The sequence below is a fragment of the Hemicordylus capensis genome, chromosome 2 (assembly GCF_027244095.1).
Source record: "Hemicordylus capensis ecotype Gifberg chromosome 2, rHemCap1.1.pri, whole genome shotgun sequence".
Classification (NCBI taxonomy): domain Eukaryota; kingdom Metazoa; phylum Chordata; class Lepidosauria; order Squamata; family Cordylidae; genus Hemicordylus; species Hemicordylus capensis.
Window position 1 is genome coordinate 1,141,670 of NC_069658.1, and position 26,906 is coordinate 1,168,575.

Consider the following 26,906-nt stretch of genomic DNA (forward strand, 5'->3'; position numbering starts at 1 on the left):
GGTTACCCTGTGCTAGAGGGAGCTGCGTGCCCTCTGAAAGAGAAGGTGCCCTGTCTGGGCGTTCTTTGGGACCCAGCTTTACTCCTGATGATCCTATCACCTTGATCCTGAAAGAGCTGCTCCAGTTGCCAGCAGGGATGTGCACGGAATTGGCGGGGGGATACCTTTAAGGGCATGGGAGGGTTCTCTTACACCTCCCGCCTCGTTTCCCCTGCCGGTGCTATACTGTTGGGCATCAGCCATTTCCGTACGACGCTGCAAGGAGGTATGCTGCAGTCCCACACTAGTGCTTTTGGGGAGAGCGCCCGTGGGACAGGTAAGGGCACCCTCCCTGCCCCTTAAAGGAACCACCCCCCACCTCCAAATCAGCTTGAACTGTGGACTTTCGAACCGGTTTGCTGCTCCAGCAAAGGAGCGCCAAACCAGTTCATGCACATCCCTACCTACAAGGTCTCCTGGGGACTGCAGGCAGCTGCTCCACGTGCCAACACCAGCTGAAGCGCTCAGCTGTCATGTGCACAGGGTAGGCTCTTCTCAGCAGTAGCCCCCAGACTATGCAACACTCGCCCTGGTGACGCAGGCTCCCTCCCTTCACTCATATGGCTGAAGACCATGCTTTTCACCCAGACCTTCAGGTGGAGAGGCAGGGTGTCTTTTGGTCTGGTTGTATTTGTAGATTCTTCCCGTTTTTCAGATGCTGTTGATTTGATGGACTGGTTCGTGCTTTTTTTTTTTTTAGTGTCCATCTATTTGTGATTTTTTTTTAAATAGTGTTGTCGTTGTTACTTATGATAAAGGCAGTTCACACCACGATTGAAAGGGTAGGAGAAGCGTGCTCCTACTCTAGGTCCGGAGCTGTGAACACTCCTGCTTTCTGAGCGTGTACAAGTGAAACACAAGACAGGAGGTGCCAGTCGTGATCGCCTCCTGCCTCACTCACCAGCTGGGCACAGTGGCGGGGCAGAACGGAGCCTTCTCATCCAGCTGATGCTTAGCAGACTATCACTGATCAAGCCTCTGACCTGGTTTTTCACTCACACACGAGCAGGAAACGGGAGCGAGCACAGCACTCGCACCAGAGTCAGATGCTTCTCCTGCCCTTTTAATCATTGTGTGAACTGCCTTTATACCGTTTGTGCTGCATACCACCTTGAGACCATTGGCAAAATGTGGTTTCCAAAATTAAAAACGAACAGAGGGAGGCATGCTGAGAGCAAATGCAATCAGGCATGCTTAAATTGATTGATAGTGAAAAGTGCTATGCCATCAACAAAATTTGAAACTCTCCCTCCAGTCCTGCTCAAATTAATACAACCTCAGAGGTCTGAGTTTTTCTTATTCTTCCAGAACAGAAGACTTCACTCCTTTACAGTCCACTGTGCCAGTCCAGGAACTACTCCACAGCGACCAGTCTTTGTCCAGCCAAAGAGGTTTCCGCTCCTTATCGATCCAGTCTTTGACTGCAGAAGGGGGAGCAGCTTTAAGGAGACCACAGGCAAATTTCTCCTGGGTTTTCAGGCAGAGCTCTCTAAAATGAAGCACTTCAGTAACAGCAAAACCACATTTGCCTCATAAGAGAGGTTAACTGTCCCTTATGAACATCCAGTGACCAACAGCGAAAAGGTACAGTCACGGAGCACAAACCAGTACCTGAAACCTCAGAGTTTCTAGTCGTGGAATCCAATCATGGGATGGATACCTCCACAAAGAGTTGATGGAACTCCAGGAATACAAGAAGAACCTGCCAAACATCTGCCTGAATATCTGCCCCACACCCTGTCCCTACAATCTACACCTCTAGTTTAGGGTCCATTGACACAGAGGGGCCATAGTGCACCCTGAGAAGTAAGCAAAAGAACCCGAGTCCACTGCATGGGCCTCTGTAGCGACCAGTCTCCCCTCCCTATAAAGAGTTAACAGGAACTGAACCCTTGTCTTGACTGACAGGCTGACAGGTGACCCACAGAGATCGCCCAATCTGTCCCCCAGGGCAGGGCAGGGGAGGCAGACCTAGAGAGCTGTTGCTGGGAATTCTGGGAACAAGAAAGGAAGTTCTGTGCTGGAGGAGCAAGGGGACATGTGGCAATGGAGCTTGCTGCAACAGGATGACTGCAGCTCTTGGAAGATAGAGCTGCAGGGGCTTGATTCTCAACAGGAGTTTGGTGAGTTCCAGGAAAGGAATCCTGGGCTTTGACTTTGGGTAGATCAATTTAGGGGAAAGTTTGTTTAGTCAGACTTTGAATTAGAAACTTATATTTCTTTGTGTGAGTGCTTTGTTTTCCCCTGATACTGTTCTAGTATTGTTTACCTGCAACATAATTAAAACAAGAAACACTAGCCTATGCCCAACCCACCTAGGGCATTGCAAAAGGCTCTGTAAACATCTGTTATCTGTTGTCATGTTTTTATGCTTGTTTATATGTTTTTAGCTTGATGTTTTTATTGCTTATGTTTTTACTGCTTTTATTGTATGTTTTAATTTTTGTAAACCGCCTTGGGGTTTTCTTTTAACGAAAGGCGGTATAGAAATGTAAAAATAAATAAATAAATAAATAAATAAATAAATAAATAAATAAATAAATAAATCTAAGCGTGCCTAAATGCAACCTAAAACTGAAGCCTAGGACAACCTATCTTTGTAACCTATGAAGTATATTTGAGTATCTAAAGCTAAAAGCCTCAGATGGAAGCAGTCTGTAGTAATTGAATAAAACTTATTTTTTGTTGTTTTCTTTTACCAAGCCTCTCAGAGTTGGTTTTTAACTCAGGAAAAGGTGGGGGCAGAAAGGGGATTTCTCCGGTGCAAAAGCATCCTCAAGAACTCAGCAGCTATCAGTTTTTCTCATCCCATGTAGCATACACATGGAAGGTGGTTTTGTTGTTGTTTTTAATTTGCCCAATACCCAGTTACAAAGATTAAAGCACCCAATCCGCCACTCCGTTTCTCTGTAAGTTTTGTGCTTGGTGGCAGCATTTTAAAAAATATAGAAAGGTTTTAGGAAAAGCCCACCCAGGCAGCTCAGCAGGGATGACTCGACATTTTCTTTCCCTCACGTGAGCCAGCTCTGAGGCAAAGGCTTTAATTCGCTACAGCCTCTTCCTCCAAGCAGACAGGCAAGTGCAACCCTTCCCCCTTCAGTCCCAAGGAAGAGGGCTGCACATGCTTGCCTTCCACCTTCTTAGAGTATGATAAGGAAGAGTCAAGGAGGGTGTGCTCAGTCCATCTTATGCTGCTTCAATAGATGCAGGATGCTGTGAGTATTTCCACATGCTAAATGAAATTTTTGTTTTTTAATTCTAACCTGACTGGGCTTGTGGTCTTTTCTGCTCCCCAATCGCAACTGGACTCCTAGCAGCTTTATTTCTCCTCAGATTTTATTGGGGGAAAGGCCAGGAGAGCCTTGGAGAGGCCAGGCAGACTGAAGGGAGTGCTAAGGAAAGGAGGTGGAGGAGGGTGAGCAGCGCCTCTTGCACCCTGAGGGTGGCCACGGGGCGGGGGGAGGCTCATTTCCTGACAAGAGGGAAAGGGCAGAAGGAAGAGGAAATTTCTCCTCACTGAGATTATGTCACAGGAAACCTCGACCTGCCTGGAATTTCCCTCCCAGCTGGAACAGGAAAGATTGACATCCCCTGCTACTACATACCCTGAAGCCATCTGGAAAAGGCACATGCACACACTTTCTCTGTACGCAAACAAACAGATGGGTGGAGGAAGGCCAGCAGCCGAACATGACGGCAACTCCTTCGTAAGTCACAAGCATGAGGGAGCAACAGCCCCATCAGGGGAGGAAGCGCTGCCTTTGTGCAGGATGTTTGCACACCGCTAGGACACCAGTGGTTTGGCCGTCTCTCCTAACTCAAACCAGATAACAAGGCAGAGCCTGCTGTCTCTGTGACATGCAGCACATGGGACCAGGGCCGGAGAGAGGCAGAGGGCACTGTCTTGGCTTTGCCCTCCACAAGACTCCCATTAATCCTTTGAAAGAACAGCTCGGGTCAAGGGACGGAGGTCTTTTTGGCACAGGCAGCCATACAGAACTCCACCATCAAGCACATTTGGAAAAACTGCTCTCCGTCTTTTTCAGCCTCTGGCCTCAAGCGGCGGTGTAGTGATGTCAGTGCAAAGGGGCTGGGGTTCAGACTCCACTTGCTCTGGACCGCTCTGGCTGGGGGAAGAGGTGCAAGAGCCGGAGTTCACCTGAATGTGAATGCTGGGGCACTTTCACTAACATGTGCTGGTCCAGTGGAGAGTGTTAATCAACAAGACCACATGGGATTTAGGGCTTTTAGTTGAATTTCACTGATTTATTGTTTTAAATTGAATTCTGTATTTGTTTTGAGGTTTCTTTTAAATTTTTAATTGGTTTTATTTGTTAGCCACCTTGAGACTTTTGTAGTAGGAGGCATACAAATGTAACCCAAACCGCATCTGCCCTTTCCCAGGATATAGTGCAGTGTGGACAGCCCTTTAGAGACAGCAATGCAATGCCAGAGCCTGTGATTTGCAGCTTGTAAGGAGGGCACCATCATGTCCGAGCACTTCCTAGGGGAAACTGGTGCTGGCCAGTGCTGCTCTTCTTCAGGACTGGGCTACAAGAGAGAGTCCCTCTGGCAAAAGGATGCCCGGAGACTCCGAGGAAGGGCACAGCTCCAGCTTCCTGCTTGCAGACCGAGGCCTGCTCAGCCACCAGCTCTGCTGCGACTGCCCTGCAGCTGGGGGTGGGCTCTGTTTCAAGTGGAAGGCTAACGCCCCTTCCTTCAGATCCACCCATGAGCAGCCCAGGCATCTTTCCAATGTGCTTTACAGGTGCCAACTGCACACCGGCAGAGAGCAGCAGAACTTTCTGGGAGAAGGCGAGATAATGCCCTCCCTTGAGAAAGAACCGCCTCATGTTCAAGGCCTAAAAGAAAGGATGGCCAAATACTCGCACACAGAAACACTTCCAGTGGATCACAACGCGGGTCTTCTTAGAAGAGCTCCGCTTCCGGTCTGGGAGGGGGTTGATTTTTGCAGCAGGGGAGAGAAGAGCAGGAGTGTTAAAAGCGGGCTGTCCGCCCGGCAGCTGCCCTCAGCTCCAACGCTGGCCCTGCTTTTACATCAGACCTTCCAACTCAAGTTGCCCACCATTCCAACTGCGCCTTTGCCTTCTAAAGAGAGGCTTCCTCCAGGACTTGTCAGTCAGGTCTTTTTCCTCCCTGCTTCTCTGGAAGGATTTCTGGCTTCTCTGTCATCCCTCATGAAGTCATGTTTATGTTTGGGAATTAAGTTCTGCCAATCCAGTGACTCAGGGCAGTGCACAAAAAATGCTATATGTTCACATATAAAAGCAAAGTGTAGGATCTCACTGTCTAAACTCTAAACCAAAACATCATTCAACAAAAGAGGAACATTGAGATCTGCCATCCTTGTATCAGCAAATTTGCAGTAAAAGCAAATTCAGTAATCCAAAAACCTTCCATTTAAGATGAAAATTAAAATGGTTTCAGTTTTCGTTGGTGCTCTAAAACGTGTGGAAATCGCAAGCTAAGATGCCCATCTTAACTTCAATGCCATATAAGCTGCAAATACTTTGTATATTCTTACATTATCCTGAGCCACATAATGGCACAGCAGGGAAATGACTTGACTAGCAAGCCAGAGGCTGCCGGTTCTAATCCCCACTGGTACGTTTCCCAGACTATGGGAAACACCTCTATCATGCAACAGCGATATAGGAAGATGCCAAAAGGCATCATTTCATACTGCGTAGGTGATGGCAATGGGAAACTCCTCCTAACAAAGACATCCACAGGACTCTGTGAGTGCCAGGAGTCGACACGGTGCACTTTACATTATGCTACTTTACAAATGAGGCTCCATGCACCCATACCTTTACAAGAGTACTCACAAGCAGTGGTCCCTCTAATTGTTTTCATCTCTGTGCAGAATGAGTTTTGTTCTGGGCAGCAGGATCAAGGCAGTGTGTGCGCACCATGTGCATTCAGAGTGGGGCCTTCCTGATTCAACCTGAGCAGGTTCTAAATTGAACTGAGTGGACATCCAAAAACTTGTGAGCACGCACACATGCACAAGTCTTAGAGGGAACAATGCTCACAAGTACATCCCATGCCCTTACTTGCAAGTAGACTCACAACCTTATTCTTAAGAAAGCCTTGCATTATGGTGTAGTGGTTAGAGTATTGGACTAGGACCGAGGAGACCCAAGTCAAATCCCCATTCAGCTATGAAACTCACAGGTCGACTCTGGGCCAGTCGTTGGTCTTGTGGTAAAGGTAACGTGTGCCATCAAGTCAATTTCGACTCCTGGTGCCCACAGAGCCCTGTGGTTTTCTTTGGTAGAATACAGGAGAGGGTGACCATTGCCTCCTTCCGCACAGTGTAAGATGATGCCTTTCAGCATCTTCCTATATCACTGCTGCCTGATATAGGTGTTTCCCATAGTCTAGGAAACATACCAGCGGGGATTCAAACCGGCAACCTCTGAATTGCTAATCAAGTCACTTCCCACTGCATCATTGTGGTAGCAAGCATGAATGCTCCCTGCTTTGTTACCCCTGCTAACTGGGCAAAGAGGTACCTTTTTAACATGGTGATTATCTTTATTTAGCAGGGGGGGATTAACTGGCCCTATCCACCCCTACCACAGTACCTCCAATGACAGCTGCTAGTGTCTATCTTATTATTCTTTTTAAACTGTGAGCCCTTTGGGGACAGGGAGCCATTTTATTTTATTATCATTTCTCTATGTAAACTGCTTTGAAAACTTTTGTTGAAAAGCAGTTTATAAATATTTGTTCTTGTCATCATAACATTTATTTTTATGCTCAAAGCATCATATATATAGTTCCACCCACTGTTCCAAGGCATGCGCACGTGCGTGCGCTCACAAGTTTTTGCATGCCCACTCAGTTCATTTTCGATCCCGTTCAGGTTGAATCAGGAAGGCCCCATTCGGGAGAGGAGAGCTGGTCTTGTGCTCGCAAGCATGACTTGTCCCCTTCGCTAAGCAGGGTTCACCCTGGTTGCATATGAATGGGAGACTAGAAGTGTGAGCACTGCAAGATATTCCCCTCAGGGGATGAAGCCTCTCTGGGAAGAGCAGAAGGTTTCAAGTTCCCTCCCTGGCTTCTCCAAGATCGGGCTGAGAGAGATTCCTGCCTGCAACCTTGGAGAAGCTACTGCCAGTCTGTGAAGCCAATACTGAGCTAGCTAGACCAATGGTCTGACTCAGTATATGGCAGTTTCCTATGTTTCCTCTAATGCACATGGTATGCACACACTGCCTTAATACTTCCGCCCAGAACCAAACTCATTCTGCACAGAGATGGGGGAAAATTAGAGGGACCCCTGGTTGCACTGCCCACTTGATCCTCACAAGGGTCTAGGAGGCAGGTTAGGCCGCGAAAGCAAGAGCGATTGGCCCAACATCCCTCAGTGAGCATCATGGCTGAGCAGGAATCTGAACACAGGCCTCCTTGGTTGAAGGTCAGCACTCCACCAACTGCACCACACGGGCTTAACACAGACCTGCACAACGTAAGGCCGGAGGGGAGCCCATAGAGACCTTTTTGCTGGCCTCCAGACAGGAACATCCTTGAGCAGCAGCAGCAGCAGCAGGAGGAGGAGGAGGAGGCGGAAACAAGCAGCAGCGGCTGGCCACTGGAGACCGAAGGAGATCCATGTGGCAGGGATGGACCAACGAATGGGTGAGTGAGCTGGCTGCTGTTGCTTGAGCAAGAGTGGCAGCAGTAGAAGGAATGGGCTGGGACAGAGGCGGCAGCAGCACCACCACCACCAGGTGGGCACAGGCAGAGCAGACCCCAGAAAGACCCCCAGAGAATCACTCTCATGGTCAGTCCCTTATTCTCCAAGCAGGTCATCCTCTGTCCGCTCCGGAAACTGCCTTACAACACTATCCTCCGCATGTTCACTTGGAAATAGATCCCGCAATCTACCCAATAAAGCTTACTCCCAAGTAAGCATGCCTAGGACTGCCGCCTGAAAACAACAGCGATTTAGAGAGAGGAGAGGACTTGGAATTTGTCTGGGGATGGCATGCACTCCAGGGGCCCCACCAACTGAGCAGAGCTAGGGCCTGTTTTCTGGACGCTATCTTGGTTAAGTCTGTGGGTCCCTTGATGGGGGGGGGGAGTACCCATAAGTAGCAGCAGGGAAATGACTTGACTAGCAAGCCAGAGGCTGCTGGTTCAAATCCCCACTGGTACCTATATTGGGCAGCAGGGATATAGGAAGATGCTGAAAGGCATCATCTCATACTGCATGGGAGGAAGCAATGGTCAATCCCTCCTGTATTCTAACAAAGACAACCACAGGGCTCTGTGGTCGCCACATGTTGACACTGACTCAACGGCACACTTTATATTATTATTATTATTATTATTTTGATTTCTATACCACCCTTCCAAAAATGGCTCAGGGCGGTTTACACAGAGGAATAACAAATAAATAAGATGGCTCCCTGTCCCCAAAGGGCACACAATCTAAAAATCAGCAAATTAGCAAATAATTGCTTTCATTCATATTGTTAATTAACTTTAATGTAATAATGGGTGTGTTGAAAATTGACTTCAGCTTCCATGCATCAACTCATGGTTGTTCCAGCCCACCAGGACATTTGAGTTGTGCACCCACAGCTTAACACGTGGATCAGTGCTTTAGAATGTTCAAAGCACTTTGCATACATTATATTTTTGCAACCCTTACAACCCCCTTGGAAAGTAGGCCAAAAGCACTCTCTAGCAAGCCCACCAAGAGCTTCCCAATGCGTACCCCCATCTCCAAGCCAGGACATTACACCAGCTCTCGATCTGCAAACGACAAACAGCAGTGGGACTCTTTGGGGCCTGGGTTGTGAAGGGCCTTAAAGGCAAGCACCAGCCCCTGATTTTGGGGCCCAGGGCAGTTGCTGCAGAAGAGGCTGAAGATCCTTGTACCTCCCGGCATGCAACTGGATGCAAGCAGGGGGCATTCTGCACAAGGGGAAGATTCCATGTTGTCTTCAAAGGTAGCCCCACATGCAGCATATTGCAACAGACAAACTTGTGTTACAAAAACATGGAGCTGTGTAGTGAGATCAATCTGTTCAGTGAGGGGCTGCAGCCCAGGCAACCAATAATATTGGTAAAAAGACTGCCCCTCACCCTCACCCCCACCCCCACCGCCCACTACCAACACCTGTCTCTCGAGGTGCAAAGCAGGACCTACGAGCACCTCAGAGCTCCCAAGGGGAAACGACTATCCTCCCCACCTATGACAGGTAAGGCTGCCCCTTCCAGAGCACAGGGATTTCCCCAAGTTCAAGCATCCCCTCCATCTTGTTCCACATTAGCACCCTCATCAACTTAACTTAAGAAAGCAATCAGTTACACTGAGGAGGTAGTCATAGCATACAGGCTCCTTCCCCTCCCAACGTTCATGGATTTCTTCCACAAGAAAAAAATACTACTTGGGACAGAATTCCCTACCCCTCAAATCTAAGGTTTCTTTTTTATTTATAGAAAATGAGAATTATGCATGGGGTACAGCTACCAACCACAAGCCTACCTCCATGCCAGTGTTCCCTCTAAGAGGGATTCCCAGAGGTTGTTGACTACAACTCCCATAATCCTCAAGCAAAGGACTATTGCAGTTGGGGATGCTGGGAGTTGTAGTCAAGAACATCTAGGAATCCCTCTTAGAAGGAGAACGGCAGCTCCATGCCCTTCCCAACCAAACAGCTTTTAGAAAAAAACCCTGAATCCTAAAATCTAAAACCAAAACACTCAGTAAAACTAAGCAACATGCATGAAAATGTTCCGTTTACATTATTCTGGTGACAGAGTGCAGGTTTCCTGGCCACAGAACCTTACTGGGGGGGGGGGGGGGCACCGACACAGATTCCCGATTATAGGTCCTTGGGTAAGCTGTCCCAATGCAGACAAAAAGGTCAGTCACAGATTCAGAGGCAGATGCATCAGTTTAGCCAAGGGGGGCGGGGGGGGGCCCAGACACAACGCTTGAAGCAGAACTGACAACCAGCACCTGGCCACTTTATATTTATTTTATCACATTAACACCACATCAGCCACTGCCCAGCACACACTCCCAGGTCAGAAGCAGGTTTATCCTGCTGTAACCAAAGGGCTATTGACAGACACATTTTATTTACACTCTCGGCACTGTTGCATCAATACAAGGAAGTGAAATTGAAGAGCGATTTATCCCAGTGATGTCATATGATTACATACGAGGGCTGCAACAAGGAAACTCACAGCAACCACATCTTGCTCTTACGGTGTTCTGGTGATGAAGCACAAAGCGCAAGGCAGGTGTAAGTGCAAAAGAGAGACGCTGAAACCTTGAGCCTGACGAGACCCAGGCCCTTCTGGGCTGCCGAAATGCCTGGCCTTGTATCCCCCACACCCCACCAGTGGTTGCTGCAGAATGCTCGAGAATTTAAGTTCTCCAAAGGAGATGTCCGATATCCTCCCCTCAGCCATGATTCACAGTTCAATTTCGTCCTTTGGGTTTTCTATAGAGCGGTTCCACTTTAAGACAAAGCAGCCTTGTGACATTTGAATGTGCTGAAGAGTTCTGCTCTAGCCCGGACTAAAGGCTTTTAGGAACATGTGCAGGTTTTTAAAAAGCAAAACGCAACGAGAAACACAGAACACAACATCTGGACCCCAGAGTTGCAGGACTTCACACACAGCTCTGGCCTGACCCGCCTAGCCCGAAACAGTCCCAGCACCGGGCACACAAGCGGCACACAAGGAGGTTTAGGCAGCGGAGGCACGACCTCCAACAAAGCAAACGCTCTCAGTGCAATACTATTATAGTTCAGTTGGGACAGCTGTTCCACAAGTTACATAACCACACCAGGAGACGTCCAAGCTAGAATGAATTACAACGGTGGAGTTCCTTGAGAGGAGCACGAAACAGAACAAGAAGTGCAGAAAGATCCCGGTCCAAACATGTCCCATGTTCAAGGCAGGCTGGCATCAAGGGCCAGGGCCAGCCCGAAGCACCCGCGGGCATTACCAAGAGCCCAGCACTCCATGGAGGAGGGCCACTGCCAACGCCTGCCCAGGCTCCCTGGGAAAGTTGGGGCCCAGCCAGCAAAGAGGGGCTGAGAGACACTGGGTTTCTTGCCTCCTCCCTGGGCCAGCAGCAGCGAGAGCATTCGCCTGGCGATGGCAGCTGCCCACCAAGTAGCTCATGAAGCACTGAAAGGCCACATGGGGGGAGCGTGGCAAGGGCTGGCCCTGGTGCTTCGGACTGGGTGGTGGGGAGGAGGGAGAGCAATCCCTACACCAAGCCGGTGGCTGCTTGAAGCCTGCCAAGCCTATGGGGCTTGCGTATAGGGCAGTGTGTATAAATAAAGGTAATGTGCAGGTACACCTCGCTGTGTTAGCAAACCTACCTGGCCCAAAAAGCGGCCATGTGTCCACCACGTCTGTGCCTTTCAATGCATGCATCTCCCAGACGGGAAGCGTCTCCATAAGCAGCCACTGGAGAATGTCTTGCCATGCAGAAGCCACTCGGGTGCCTGACACACCTTCGGGGTTATTGACCAGAAACACCAGCTCACACAATGTGCGTGTTCCTCAAGACAATAGGTCAAAACTGTCGAATGGGACCCTCGCTCACCCCATCTCAAGGGGGACGGAACCCTGCCGCCTCCAGGGGAGAGCATGGGCTCTGCATGCCCAAGGACCCAGGTGCCCTCACTGGCAGCGTCTCCAGGCAGGCCTGGGAGAGACCCCTGCCTGAGGGAACTGCTGCCCGTCAGTGCAGAGAATACTGAGCGAGTCGGACCAAGGGCCTGACTCGGCCGAAGGCAACTTCTTGTGTTCTTCTGAACTGTTGAAGGGTGAACACGTCCAAGACAAAAGCCCAATGCACATGTTAGGTTCAACACACGTACAATTTGTGTACAGAGCACTCACATACAGTTGGCTGTCCAGAGATTATGTTCAAAGCATGTGCACTCGTTCACTTCCCATCTGTAGCCCGCATTCGAGGGCCTGTACCCAGGGAGGGCCCCTTTTAAAACCAAACGCACGTGCAGTCATTTACACAACAGCATGCACACATGTGCAAATACCTGTAGGCTTGCACAGTGCCAACTCTGAAGAGTTACCATGTGACCTGGGTGACCAAGGATGCAGCTCCACCGATTCCTATCACTGCGGCAGCTGGAAAGAGTGCGGCGGCCACAGTGGCAGGAACGGCGGGCGGCCACAGCCACGATCACCACAATTCAGACACTGCACTGGCACTCCTTGGCCCCCCGGGGTTTCGGAAGGCCCAGATGTCGCTGGCAGGGAAGCCGCAGCCAGGGGCCCAGCATCACGTACCCCAAGGCTTCTCCTCGGAGAGGTCCTGGCCAGCTCAGAAATGCAGAGCGGGAAGGAGCCTCTCCCCCTCGGCCAAGGCCCGCCACAGGCATGGCCGCGCCTCTGCTTTGGACCCTCTGGCATCTAGGGCAGCAACAAGGACCCCCCAGAATCCTCCGAGGCCCCGGTCTCCTGCCTCACGGAAGGCGCTCCTCCGAATCTAGACCAAGCCCCCCAGCAAAGGGGAGTCCTCAGCAACCCACCCTGCTCTGCCCCCCATCCTCAGGGAAGGAAGCACTTCCTCAAAGCCTTGCAGGTGGGGAGGGGCCCAAGGAGGCCCTCCACGCCACCCTGCATCCCTTTTGGCCACCAAGAGGTCGAGTCTGCTCCTCTCTCCCCTGCCCTGCCCGAGATCCGGGCTGCCTGCAGGCTGGCCACGCGTCAGGTCAGCTCTGTAAACCGCAGCGCAGCTCTACCAATGAATGATCAGCCTGCAGGCAGCACGGATTGGGGGCGGGGTGGGGGAGAGAGGAGCCTCAAGGAAAAGAGAAAAAGGTGGAACCAGACCGGGCCTCCTTCCTTCCCCGCCGAGAGAGAGAGAGAGAGAGAGAGAGAGGACCCCCGCCCCCACTCCCCCCACGCCCCCTTCGAGCCAGCCGCCACGGCGCCAGATTGACCCTGCGGCACCTCCCGCCACAAGCGGCAGCCCTTGCGGAGAGGCATCCCCGCTCGCTCGCCACATGCTCAGAGGCACTCTCGACACCTCAGCGAGGCGGGGAGGGGAGGGGACCATTTCTGGAGTGGGGAGCAGCAGCCCCCTGCCCTGCCCTCCCTGCCGCCAGCCAGCGGGACTCACCGCGCACGCAGAGGAGAGACATGGTGGTGTTGCGGGGGGGCCAGCTGCTGCTGCTGCTGCCGCCGCTGCCGCTGCCGCAGCTCTCCGGCCGGGCCGGGCCTCGCCGCGGCGGGCCGGGCGGCTCCTCCTAGCCTCGCCGCTGCTGCTTCCGCCCGGCGCCCTCCGCAGGCGGCCCCCGAGCGGCGACGCGGCACGCGCAGGCCGGGGCTCGAACCCGCCGCTGCCGCCGCGGCCGGCGCTGAGGGGGCGGAGCGGGGAGGGCACCGGGGGCGGGGAGGAGCCGCCCGCTCGCTCGCGGGGCGGAGTGGCGGCCCCGGGCGAGCGACAGGCGCCTCAGCCAATGGCCGGCGCGCCCGCTCCGCACCTGGGCCACGCCCCGCCCCTCCCCCGGGCCACGCCCCGCCCCTCCCTCCAGGCCACGCCCCGCCCCGCCCGTGGCCTGCTGCGCTGCTGCTGCCTGGCGGCGTCTCGGCTGAGTCGGTCCCAGGACTGGCCGGGCCTGGCGGGGCTCCGGCACCGGGCGGATGAGGCGGGGCCCAGCAGAGCAGCTGCAGCAGCGCTCCCCCCCGGGGCGGGGGGCTGCCGGGGGTCCCCCCGCTGGCCCTCTGAAGCGGGGGGGGGGGCTCTTGCCTCCCGCCCTGGCTGCTGACTCCTCGGGGTGGGCGGGTGGGTGTGGGCTCCGCAGCGGCTCCAGCAGGGGGCGCTCGGGGGCTTCCGCCCGCCCCGGGCCCGGCCGGGTTGGCGAGGCTCGGCGCGTCCGCCACCTGCTGCCGCCCCTGTTTGCCCTCCGCGCGGGCGGCCGCTGGCTGGGAAAGCAAACAGGGGCGGAGGCAGCAGCCCGCCTCCCCGCCCGCCCTCGGCGGCGCCCTCGCTCTGGCTCGGCCCCCGCGGCAGGCAGGCAGCCAGCAGGGCGTGCGGAGCTCGCCCCAGGCAAGCCAGCCTGGCCCCTGCTGGCCCCGCGCCTTGGCCGGTGATGAGGGCCGGAGCCCCGAAGGGGAGGATGCCCCGGTGGAGCAGGCGGCCTGCCGTCAGGGACAGCCTGGAGGGAGGAGCAGCTGCCTTGCAGGGGCCGGGGTGGGAGGGCAGCCTGCCGCCGCCGCCGCCACCACGAAACTCCCCCGGGGCAGAGCTCGCCCCCGCAGCCCCCCCCCCTTACCTGCAGGCATGTCCAGGTAGCCTTCAGACCGGATGCTGCTGCGGAGGCTGTGCCCTGGGCTGCCCCCCCCGCCTTCCCTTCCTGTGCACTGACTGCATGCTTGCCCCAACCTCCCCCTTCTCTGGGAAGACCCAGGCCCATGGGGGTGGTGGGGTGCCCCCTACATTTTTCTCTGCTCCCCCTACCGTTTTTACAAATGAGGTTTAAACTGCTATATCATAACAGAACAGAGAGCAACTAAGGTCATCAACACTGCCCTGAGCCTTTTGGAAGGGCTTTTATTAAAAGTTTTAATAATAAATAACTAAATAAATAATGCCTGCCCACCTACTGTTTGGTGCCCCCTCCCCTGCAAAAAAAAACAAAACCCTTTTAGGCTGGTTGTGGCCTCCCTCATAGCTCTTTGAGGCCAGTCTGGCCTTTGCTTAGCTCTGATCTCTCTGCCCTCCTCAGGAAGAGCCCAGCCTGTCCAGACAGACAACCTTGGGGAGAGCACCATCCTGCGCTGCGCTGAGCTGCCTTTCCTGCTCACAGGAGCCTCTCTGAAGAAAGAGTGGAGGGGCTGCTTGCCTCTGGAGGCTTCTGCTGGGTGTCTGCGCTCCCTCTTTCCCCGCTCTCTCTGTCAAGACTCCATCGGCGCATATGTGAAGTCATGTATTTTTGCCCCAGTGGGTCCACACTGCATTTGGCCCTTTCTGGTCCAGTCTCCCACAGTTTGAAGAGTGCCTCCTCATCCATTTGGGATTTCACCACCCTGAACCTTGCAAGTCCTGGACTTCAATTGGCTACCCAGCAACCTGGATTCCAGGGCCTCTGACTCCGTTTCCCAAGATCAGTGGTGCCCACGTGCCCCATGACCGCCGGCTCTTCCCAGCACTGGTTGCCAGTCTATCTATTATTTATTTATTAGATTTAGATACCGCCCTTCCAAAATGGCTCAGGGCAGTTCACAGCATGATAAAAACAAAACAAATTAACACTTAAAATCAAACTATTAAAACACAATAAAACAGCTAAAAGCCCTGAAAATCAGGGCAACAATTTAAAACAGTTAATCATTTAAAACCCTGGAAGGCCAGGCCAAATAGGTCGGTTTTAAGGGCTCTCCCGAAGGACAGCAATGATCTCAAATTACGGATTTCTGCTGGGAATGCATTCCACAGCCCAGGAGCCTCCTCCTTGTCTCCCGCCTCCCCGTCACCTCCTGCGCTCCCCACCCCCGGCCGCCTCTTTCCTCGGGCCTTGCTGCTTTCCCCGCCGCTGCCTCTTGTCACCTGCCCATCCCAGCGCGGCTTCGCTCGCTCACCGGCTGCCTCCTAATGGCTCCTCTGCAGCCGGGTTCTATCACCTGCCCACCGGGCTCCTCCTGAGGCCTGCGGGGCTTCGCCCGCCCACCGGCCTCGGCCTCCTCCTCCAGGCTCCTCCTCAGGTCGGTGGGGCTTCGCCCGCCCACAGGCCTCCCTCCTCCTCCTCCAGGCTCCTCCTCAGGTCAGTGGGGCTTTGCCCGCCGGCCGTCCTCCAACCCCCAGCTGACATTTGTCGGTGCTCTCCCTGCCAAAAGGTGGAACTCTTGCACAATCTCATGAGAGTTCTGCCACGCATTGCCTTGCCACGCATCCCCATGCATGGCTGGCTAAGCGTATTAATTATATAGATTATCTAGTACTGGAGTATTTTAAGTTACTTTGCTGTGACTGTTGGTGGTTGTAATCCTGGCTGGTCGTGGACCGTCATAAATACACGATGCGGTGCTCTGCCACAGAGCTGTGACCCCATCTGCTGTGCCGGCCTCAGAGCACTACCCTCTGGGCCAGAGAATATGGGTTCCTCGTCCAAGGAACGGGTCCCTTCTGGAGGGCCATTTTCCTATTCCTCAGAATGGCACCCTTCTCCTCTGTGACAACAGAAGAACGGTTGGCCTGGGGGTGGGACATGTCTGTCTTTTAAAGTCTCGCCAATACTACTTTCTGCCTCACTGCACCTCCCCAGATCAGCTCCCTTGACTTCGTGGGAACAAACCTTGTTCCCTGAGTGCCAAGAGCACATTACATTTACTTGCACTCATGCCTTCTGCCCAGCAAACGCTCTGTGCAATACACAGGATAGCATCCACTCTTCTCCTGGCATTCTGCATTCATAACTACTGGTTGGTTGGTTGGTTGGTTGGTTGGTTGGTTGGTTGGGGCTATATACTCCTAGAGCTAAAGCTGTTGGTTAATTAACCAATTTAACCAATTAAATCATTCTTTTAAAACATTAAAGAATATAACTTACTTTCTCCCTGTGCAAGTATTGTTGAGAGCTCCCTCGTGATTGTAGAGAGGATGTTTCTGGACTCCACTGTCCACTTCCTTGCTAAACTCCCACACAAAACTCCCCCTTTCCTTTTTGCAACCTCCTGTTTCCGCAGCCGCTGCCTCCCCCTCAAGAGAGCTGGTCTCAAGCTGAGCAACACCTTTCCCACAGAGATCCAAATGGCCCCTCATTTGCTGTTTTTAAAAGAAAATTATCAACTTTTCTATTCTAGAATAGAATAGATTTCTCTTCTTAAATAATGGCTGTGTTCTTACAATCACAAAGTTAGTCTAAGGAGTGGCCAGCTAAGATACAGAGCTGTGGGCGCTCCCAAAAGGTCATTGTGTGCGAGGAGGCAATCCTGGTCAGAATACTGGGAAATTATCATCTGTAGATGGGGGCCACGGTGAGCCGGCATCTGCAGTCTTATATTTGATGCACATTGGCTCTGCGCAACGCCTAGCTCGAACTGCACATTGCAGGTGATCACTTCCCAGTCCTCTGGGCAGGATTTTCCCCTTGCACGCCATCACTTTTCAGGAGCACATGCACTCTGAATCTTAGCTGGTTGCTCCTTGTACTAACTGTGCAATTGTAAGGAAATGGCCATTGCATTCATTTTTCTTTTATATGCTAAATTGGTGACTTTAGTGCCTGTTGTTGTTTTTTCCTATCATGTTTACAATACCGTGTTATGGTAATTGCAATTGCAATTTTGTGTTTTGTTGTTTTTAAGCCACATGGAGTTTTTATGAAAAGTGAGATAATGTATAAATAAATGCAGTAAACCATTTCCGCTTGGCTTGAGCTAGCCAGAAGATCCAGCCGCAGTTCCCCTGTGTGCTTGGAAAATTAGCTGGTGGTTTGCTGTGGCAAGAGCTGCCACCAGGGTGATCTCGTGACCACAAAGGCAGGTGGACGCTCTGTCCCTGTGAAGTCTCGCTTCAGTCCCCCTGAAGAAGTCTGGTCAGCAAGCACCCAAGTCGGCTCCTGCACTCTAGGGCCACTCCCGGGGCCCTGCAGCGCCCAGCCTTCCCCACACGGCTCCTGATGATGATGATGATGCTGGGCCAGCCTGCGAGTGACAAGGTGCTGCTACGGCTGTTATGGCAACTGCAGGCTGGGGAAAGGGCCTGGCCTTGTTGGGCCATTGCCTAGCAACAAGGAACCAGCTGCCACCGTTTCTGCAACTGCAGTAAGAATGACAGAGCGGAACTCCACCACACGGTGATGCCGCCCCCAGGTCTTGGCAAGCACCTCCACAGTGACATGGTGTTTTCATCGTAGGGCAGTTTTGCAGGCTTGTATCCTATTGATGCAGTCCCAGGGTGGAACCGAAGCTCAGTGGTGGGCTTCCCTTAGCTGGAGGCTGCCAAAGATAGACTGGATGGCCATCTATCACGAATGCTGTAGAAGTTTGCTACTCTGCGCTGAAATGGGGGTCAAATGGAAAACAACTGAAAATAACAAAATGAAATTCAGAGGGGCAAATATAAAGCTCTCTACTTGGGCAAAACAAATGAAATGCATGCACAGGAACAGGATAAGAAATGTCTGACATCAGTCGCATATGTGGAAAAATATTGGGTTTAAAGTTGAACACAAGCTGAACTTGAGCCAGCAGTGTGATGCAGCTGCAAAAAAGGCTAATGCAATTTTAGGTTGCATTGAGAAAGCCAGAGTCCCCAAGTCAGTATTAAGTATTACTTCCACTTTATTTGCACTGATCAGACCTCACTTGGAGTACTGTCTCCAGTTCTGGGTACCATGCTTTATTAAAAGATTTAGGGAAATTGGAATGAGTTCAGAAAAAAGCAGCAAAGATGGTCTGGGGAAAAGCCCTATGAAGAAAGACGTTTTGCCTGGAGAAGAGAAGGCTGAGGGGAAACACAATAGCACTTTTCAAATCCTGGAAGGGCTGTCACATATGAGGGGGCAAAGATTTGTTCATGCTGCCCCAGACAGCAGGACTAGATCCAGTGAGCTTTTAGAATCTAGCAGTTAAAAGGAGCCTTGGAGGTTTTGTAGTTCAACCTGACAGACGTAGGACTACAAGGAGGTAGTCAGCATCCTGACAGATGACTGCCCACCTTCTGTTTAATAAACCTCCAGTGAAGGAAACAGGCATGTGGGTAAAGGTGATCCAGTTGACATAGAATACCTGGACTTCCAAAAAGCTTTTGATAAAGTTCCCCACCAAAGGCTCTTGAGTAAACTTAGCAGTCATGGAATAGGCATGTGTGGATCGGTAAGTGGGGTCCTCCAGGGATCAGTACTGGGACCAGTGCTCTTTAACTTGTTCATAAATGATCTAGAAGTTGGGGTTAAGCAGAGAATTGGCCACATTTGCAGATGACACTAACTGCCCAGAGACAAAAGTTTGGGCGGTATATAAATGTGATGAATGAATAAATAAATAAAATGTTTAGGGTAGTGAAATCCACAATGGATTGTGAAGAGCTCCAAAAGGATCTCTTCAAACCAGGTGAGTGGGCAACAAAATGGCAAATGCGGTTCAATGTAGGCAAGTGTAAAGTGATGCACATTGGTGCACAACACACCAACTTCACATATACGCTGATGGGATCTGAGTTATCAGTGACTGACCAGAAGAGAGATCTTGGAGCCGTGGTGGACAGCTCATTGAAAGTGTGGTGCATGGCAGCCGTGAAAGAGGCTAATTTAATTGTAAACCGCCCTGAGCCATTTTGGAAGGGCAGTATATAAATCAAATAAATAAATAAATAATGCCATGCTAGCAGAGGTGCTCTTACTCCTAGACTTTGGAACCAAAGTCCAGAGGCTCCACACCCACTGGGGGCCCCCCAATCCATTTTTGTCTGCCCCGGGTGGTGTGGCTGCATCAAAAATGTAGTAAAAATACTAGGTGGGGCCTCCAATAGCCTTTAGGTCTAGACTCCAAAATTATCTAGGTGCATCACTTCATGCTAGGAATCATTAGGAAGGGGATTGAAAATAAAAATGCTAATATTATAATGCCCTAATACAAATCTATGGTGTGGCCACATCTGGATTACTGCGTACAGCTTCAGTCACTGTATTTAAAGAAGGATATGGTAGAACTAGGAAAGGTGCAGAAGAGGGCAACCCAAATGATCAGGGGCCTGGAGCACCTTCCTTATGAGACTAGGCTACAGCGTCTGGGACTCTTTACCTTGGAACTAAAGGGAGACATGATCGAGGTGTTTAAAAGTATGCATGGAGTGAAGAGGATGGACAGAGAGAACTTTTTCTCCCTCTCTTACAACACTAGGACCAGGGGTCACCCCATGAAACTGAAGGTTGGGAAACTGAGGACTGACAAGAGGAAGTGCTTTTTCACACAGCACATAATTAATCTATGGAATTCTTTGCCATGGGATGTGGTGATGGCCACCAGCTTGGATGGCTTTAAAAGGGGTTAGACAGCTTGATGGCGGGCAGGTCTATCAAGCTACTAGTCTGATGGTTGTGGGCCACCTCCAGCCTCAGAGGCACAATGCCTCTCAATACCAGGTGCAGGGGAGTAACAGCAGGAGAGAGGGCATGCACACACCTCTTGCCTGTGGGCTCCCCAGAGGCATCTGGTGGGCCACTGTGTGAAACAGGATGCTGGACTAGATGGGCCTTCTTGGGCCTGATCCAGTAGGGCTGTTCTTATGAAAACCCACCATTGTGTGAGGCAGACTGCTCCCTTGTTGAAGAGCCCTAACAGTTAGGGAATCCCTCTCCCTGTCCAGCCTAAACATGCTTCCTAAACCCATTGGTTCTATCCCTGCCCTCAGGAGCGACAGAGGACAAGTCTGCTTCTCCTTTGATGTGACCGCCCTTCAGATATTTGAAGATGGCATTCGGAAAGGTCTGCCTGAGAAGGTTATTGGATCCAATAGGGTTCCAAGAAGCCTTGGAGGGATTTAGTGTTGGCTCTGCCAGTGATCATGTTGATGCTGTGCTGGAGAACTGGAACAGCAAACTCACCAGAGCAGTAGACATGATCACACCTAGGCATCCTCTCTGACCCCCTTAAAAATTGGCCCCTTGGTATTCGGAAGAATTACGGGGGCTAAAGCAGCGAGGTAGACGACTGGAGCACAAGTGGAGGAAGACTCAACTCGAATCTGACAGATTACAACATAGAACACATTCGAAGATCTATGCTCTGGCAATACAGGTGGCAAAGAAGCTATTCTTTTCAGCCCGTATTGCATGCGCAAGTTCACGTCCGGAGGAGCTGTCCAGGGTTGTGAGAGGGCTAGTGAGTGCCTCTCCTCCCTTGAATCAGAATTTAGAACCATCTGTTACCCGCTATGATGTGTTTAATGATTTCTTTGTGGATAAAATCTCTTGTATCCCAGCCGACTTGGATTTAGACCCCATAATTACTGCAGTGTCTGAACTGGAGGTGTCCAGTGACTCCTCTTATGTGGTTAAGCTGGATCATTTTCAGTTTGTGACTTGTGAGGATGTGGACAAGCTGCTTGGAGCAATGCGGCCTACCACCTGTTCTCTTGACCCTTGCCCGACGTGGCTTATACTATCTGGCAAGGAGGTTGTCGTAGAAGGCCTGGTAGAGATCATAAATGCTTCTCTGAGGGAGGCCAGGACGCCTCATTGTCTAAAGGAGGCAATTATTAGACCACTTCTGAAGAAGCCTGCCCTGGATTCCTCAGAGTTGAGCAACTACAGGCCTGTCTCCAACCTTCCGTGGCTGGGCAAGGTAATTGAGAGGGTGGTGGCCTCCCAGCTCCAGACAGTCTTGGAGGAAACTGATTATCTAGACCCGTTTCAGACCAGCTTTCAGGGGTGGAGACTGCCTTGGTCGGCCTGATGGATGATCTCCATTGGGAATTGACAGAGGAAGTGTGACTCTGTTGGTCCTTTTGGACCTCTCGGCGGCTTTCGATACTATCGGCCATAGTATCTTTCTGGAGCGTCTGAGGGGGTTGGGAGTGGGAGGCACTGCTTCGCAAGAGTTCCGCTCCTACCTTTCGGGCAGGTTCCAGATGGTGTCCCCTGGAGACTGTTGTCCTTCAAAATCTGAACTTTTGTATGGTGTCCCTCAGGGCTCCATATTGTCCCCAGTGTTGTTTAACATCTGTGTGATGGGAGAGATAATCAGGAGATTTGGTGCAGGGTGTTATCAATATGCTGATGACACCCAAATCTATTCCTTCATTTCAATGTCATCAGGAGAGGGCATAACCTCCCTAAATGCCTGCCTGGAGGCAGTGATGGGCTGGATGAGAGGTAACAAGCTGAGACTGAATCCAGATAAGACAGAGGTACTTATTGTGCGGGGTCGGAATTCAAGAGATGATTTTGATCTGCCTGTTCTGGATGGGGTCACACTTCCCCAGAAGGAACAGGTACGCAGTCTGGGGGTGCTTCGAACACAAAACTCTCTCTGGTGTCCCAGGTTGAGGCAGTGGCCAGAGGTGCCTTTTATCAGCTTCTGCTGATATGCCAGCTGCACCTGTTTCTTGAGATAAATGACCTCAGAACATTTGCTGGTAACCTCCAGACTTGATTACTGCAATGCACTCTATGTGGGGCTGCCTTTGTATGTAGTCCAAAAACTGCAGTTAATCCAGAATGCGGCGGCCAGATTGGTCGCTGGGTCATCTCGGAGAGACCATATCACTCCTGTCTTAAAACATCTACAATGGCTGCCACTAAGTTTCCAGGCAGAGTACAAGGTTTTGGTTATAATCTATAAAGCCCTATACAGCTTGGGCCCTGGGTATTTACGAGAACGTCTTCCTCGCTATGAACCACACCGCCCATTGAGATCATCAGGAGAGGTCCGTCTGCATTTGCCACCAGCTTGTCTTTATGAAAATGCTGAAGAGCAGGATGGGACCCAGGACTGAGCTCCCCCGGGGCACTCTGCTCAGTAACTTCCACCGGGGTGCATGGAACCATTAATGAGCACCTGTTGGGTGCAGTAATTCCACCAGAAGTGAATCCATTAAAAGTAGTATAAAGTAAAGGTAAAGTGTGCCGTTGAGTCGGTGTTGACTCCTGGCGACCACAGAGCCCTGTGGCTGTCTTTGGTAGAATATAGGAGGGGTTTACCATTGCCTCCTCCCATGCAGTATGAGATGATGCCTTTCAGCATCTTCCTATATCGCTGCTGCCAGATAGAGGTGTTTCCCATAGTCTAAGGAACATACCAGTGGGGATTCGAACCAGCAACCTCTGGCTTGCTAGTCAAGTTGTAGCCCATATTTTACCATCTTGTCAGCAAGGATGTTATGGGAGATTGTCTTAAATCCTTTGCTGGAAGAAAAATGGCACTATGTCAATTGCATTACCATGGTCTATTAAACTGATAATTATCCAAAAAAGGAAATTAGATTTATCTTGCATGATTTGTTCTCAACAAGTAGATGCTGGCTCCTGCTAACCACCAAATTCTTTTCTACGTGCTCGCAGACTGAGTGCTTAAGGATCTGAGGGAGGACTAGGCCTCACTCCTAATTGTGGGGAAAGCCCAGGGAAATCAAAACAGGAGGACCATTCCAGAGGACTGGGCGGGAACTACACTCACAGCCACCACCAGCAGAAGAGAAAACTTGGTTCTGTTGGTTTGTTCTGTCCCAAGAGTGCGCTGAGTAGGGATGTGCATGAACTGCAGTTTGAGCACAGTTCGTAAGCGGCACAGGGGAACTTGAAGAAAGAAGAGCAGGTCTTTACCATCTGCATGTACGCAGGCACCATTTGCATGGTCCACAACACCATGGATGGTGGCAGTCTACTGTGAATTCCTGACAGTCAAGGATTCACCCCAATGAACCACCACCCACCACCTCGGCTCTGGTAGGAGCAATGACAAGTCTGTTCTAGGATCTTGCCAGGTATCAAGTCAAGTTGACAGGTCTGCAGTTTCCTAGCTCCTCCTTTCCTCCTTTTTTGGAGTTAGGGACAACATTGCTCATCTCTAGTTTTCCAACATGTCACCTGTTCTCCAGGAATTCTCAGGGATTACAGGCAGTCCCAGTTTATCAGTGGACCATTAGGTAGGATGATCCTATGGCTAGAAATCCTAAAGAAGAAAAGATCCGAAGGAGGTTTGGAGATTCTGAAAACTGAGCTATTGAAGGCATAAGTGCAGTTTGCTGATGGCTCTGAGATCATATCTGCAAGTTCCGACCTTCAGTACACTTGGATGCAATCCATCTGGGCCTGGATTCTTAAACTCCTTTCAAGTGGCTTGGTGTTCTCTTACCACCTCTTGATTCCTTAGGCGCATTTCCCTCCTTTCTTCACTGGTGCAGCTGTTGCCTGGTTGGGCTTCATTTCCCTTGTGGGAGAAGGCAGGTGCAAAATAGGCATTACACCTTCTCTCTGCCACCCATGAGCATTTCACCGCCAAGCAACAGATCTGCAGTGTGTCTCACCTTCCCCTTGTTCGGGACATATTTGTACAACTCCTTTTTGTTGCTTTTCCTATCCCTTGCAAGCCTCAGCTCCTCTGAGCCACAGCTTTCCTGATGCCACCCGGACAGGTTTGGGCCACTCTTTTCTACTACTCCTTGGTGATCTGCTCCCTCCTTCCATCTCAGCTGTTCAGACTGGGAACTGGTTGAAGGACGGCTACAAGATGTGGGGACAGCCTACAACCTGGGTGGCTTTGAGAGGGGTTTGGATAACTTCATGGAGGAGAGGTCTTTCAACAGCTACTAGTCATTTGCTATGCAAGTGAGGGCCAGGCGTGATTCCCAGTGGCGGGGGGAGGGGTTATTCCCCATGATTGGACCCCTTTAGAGATCTGTCAATGGCTGGAGAGGTCTATCAATGGCTACTAGTCTGAAGGCTATAGGCCACCTCCAGTCTCAGAAGCAGGATGCCTCTGAATACCAGTTGCAGGCTGGTGACTCCTGGGACTGGGTGTGCACCAGGCAGGGCAGGTGGTGGGCAAAGCCAAAGTGGGTGGCGCAGGGGTGGAGCAAAAAACCCGACAACAACTAACTCCCGTTTGCATATAGAAAGTAAAGTTAAAGTTGTGCCATCGAGTCAGTGTCAACTCCTGGCAGCCCCAGAGCCATGTGGTTTTCTTTGATAGAATACCATTGCCTCCTCCCACGTAGTATGAGATGATGTCTTTCAGCATCTTCCAATATTGCTGCTGCCTGATATAGGAGTTTCCCATAGTCTAGGAAACATACCAGCAGGGATTCGAACCAGCAACCTCTTGCTCCCTAGGCAAGTTACTTCCCCACTGTGCCATTAGGTGGCTTGGGCATAGAAGTGGATGCCAAAAAACTCCCTCACCTCTCTTCCCAGCAGCTCCCTGAAAGGTTGCTTTGGGGGGATGTAGGAACCTTGGGAACAAGTTGGGATGGGACACTGGAAGATGAAGGGGACACTCCTCAAAACCAATGCAGGAATATTTAACAAATGACTTTATTAGGTATGTTTATTTCCAACATAATGAATATTATGTACTGTATAATGCCAGGTCAGTCCAGAACAAATCAGAAACCATCCATGATTTGATTCTGGATGAAGGTGCCGACCTGGTATGTATTACAGGACCTGGTTGGGGGAGACCCAGTGTGGACCCAGTGTGGTCCCAGCTTCTCCCTCAAGGTTACTCTGTTGAGGTGCGGGTGAGGGACCGTGGGCGGGGAGGTGGAGTGGCTGTGGTCTACGAGAATAATATCCCCCTTACCAGGATCCCTGTTAGGGTGTCAGACCATATAGAATGTATTACTTAGGTTTGGGGACCAGGGATAGACTGGGACTTCTGTTGGTGTACTGATTGTGCCGCTGCTCAACAGAATCCCTAACTGAGCTGGCAGACTTGGTCTCGGGTTTGATGTTGGAGTCTCCCAGGCTTGTGGTGCTGGGGGACTTCAATGTTCATTTCGGGACCGATTTGTCCGGGCGGCTCAGGAGTTCATAGCGGCCATGACGACTATGGGCCTATCTCATGTGGTCTCGGGACCGATGCACATTGCAGGTCACACGCTTTATTTGGTCTTTCACTCTGATCAGGGTGGTGTTCCGTGGGTGGGGACTCCTGTGATTTCCCCATTGGATGGACCACCATCTGGTTAAGGCTGGACTCACAGTCACACACACCCTTTGCAGGGGCGAGGAACCTATTAGGATAGTCCGCCCAAGAAGGTTATTGGATCCCATAGGATTTCAAGAAGCCTTGGAGGGATTCAGTGTTGGCTCTGTCGGCGATCCTGTTGATATCCTGGTGGAGAATTGGAACAGCAAACTTACCGGGGCGGTAGACATGATGAGGTAGACAGGATCCTCTCCGACCCGCTTCAAAACTGGCCCCTTGGTATACAGAAGAACTACGGGGGCTGAAGCAGCAAGGTAGACGACTGGAGCGCAGGTGGAGAAAGACTCAGTTGAATCCGACAGATTGCAACATAGAGCTCATTTGAAGACCTACGCTCAGGAGATACGTGTGGCAAAGAAGCTATTCTTTTCTGCCAGTATTGCACCTGCAAGTTCACGTCCGGTGGAGTTGTTCAGGGTTGTGAGAGGGCTAGTATGTGCCCCTCCTCCCTTGAATCAGTATTTGGGATCATCTATTACCCGCTGTGATGTGTTTAATGAATTACACTGAGGGAAATAAGTATTTGATCCCCTGCTGATTTTGTCCGTTTGCCCTCTGACACAGAAATGACCAGGCTATAATTGGAATGGTAGGTTTATTGTAGCTGTGAGAGACAGAATAACAACAAACAAACCCTCAAAAGCACAGTGCCCAATTCAAACTGGCTTCCGGGCTGGCTATGGGGTGGAGACTGCCTTGGTCGGCCTGATGGATGATCTCCAACTGGGAATGGACAGAGGAAGTGTGACTCTGTTGGTCCTTCTGGACCTCTTGGCGACTTTCGATACTATCAGCCATGGTATCCTAGAACGTATGAGGGGGTTGGGAGCTGGAGGCACTGCTTTGCGGTAGTTCCGCTCCTACCTCTCAGGCAGGTTCCAGATGGTGTCTCTTGGAGACTGCTGTTCTTCAAAATCTGAACTTTTGTATGGTGTCCCTCAGGGCTCCGTATTGTCTCCGATGTTGTTTAACATCTACATGAAACTGCTGGGAGAGATCATCAAGAGATTTGGTGCAGGGTGCTATCAGTTTGCTGATGACACCCAAATTTATTTCTGCATGTCAGCATCATCGGGAGAGGGCATAACCTCCCTAAATGCCTGTCTGGAGTTGGTAATGGGCTGGATGAGGGATAACAAACTGAGACTGAATCCAGATAAGATGGAGGTACTTATTGT

General features: G+C 51.2%; 1 protein-coding gene across 7 annotated transcripts in view; it reads right to left on the reverse strand.

Moving 5' to 3' along the window:
* UNC13B (unc-13 homolog B) overlaps positions 1-13,449 on the reverse strand; it is a 267,593-nt gene extending 254,144 nt beyond the window's left edge. For 4 of the 7 annotated variants that reach the window (XM_053291917.1, XM_053291914.1, XM_053291915.1 and 1 more), the window contains exon 1: positions 13,196-13,448. In XM_053291917.1, the coding sequence (XP_053147892.1) occupies positions 13,196-13,217 (22 nt within the window). In that variant the 5' untranslated portion in view covers positions 13,218-13,448. Of the gene's footprint in view, positions 1-13,195 lie in introns of all 7 variants that reach the window. The other 3 variants (XM_053291916.1, XM_053291922.1, XM_053291924.1) reach the window with 3 other exon arrangements.
* Between the last annotated feature and the right edge of the window lie 13,457 nt (positions 13,450-26,906).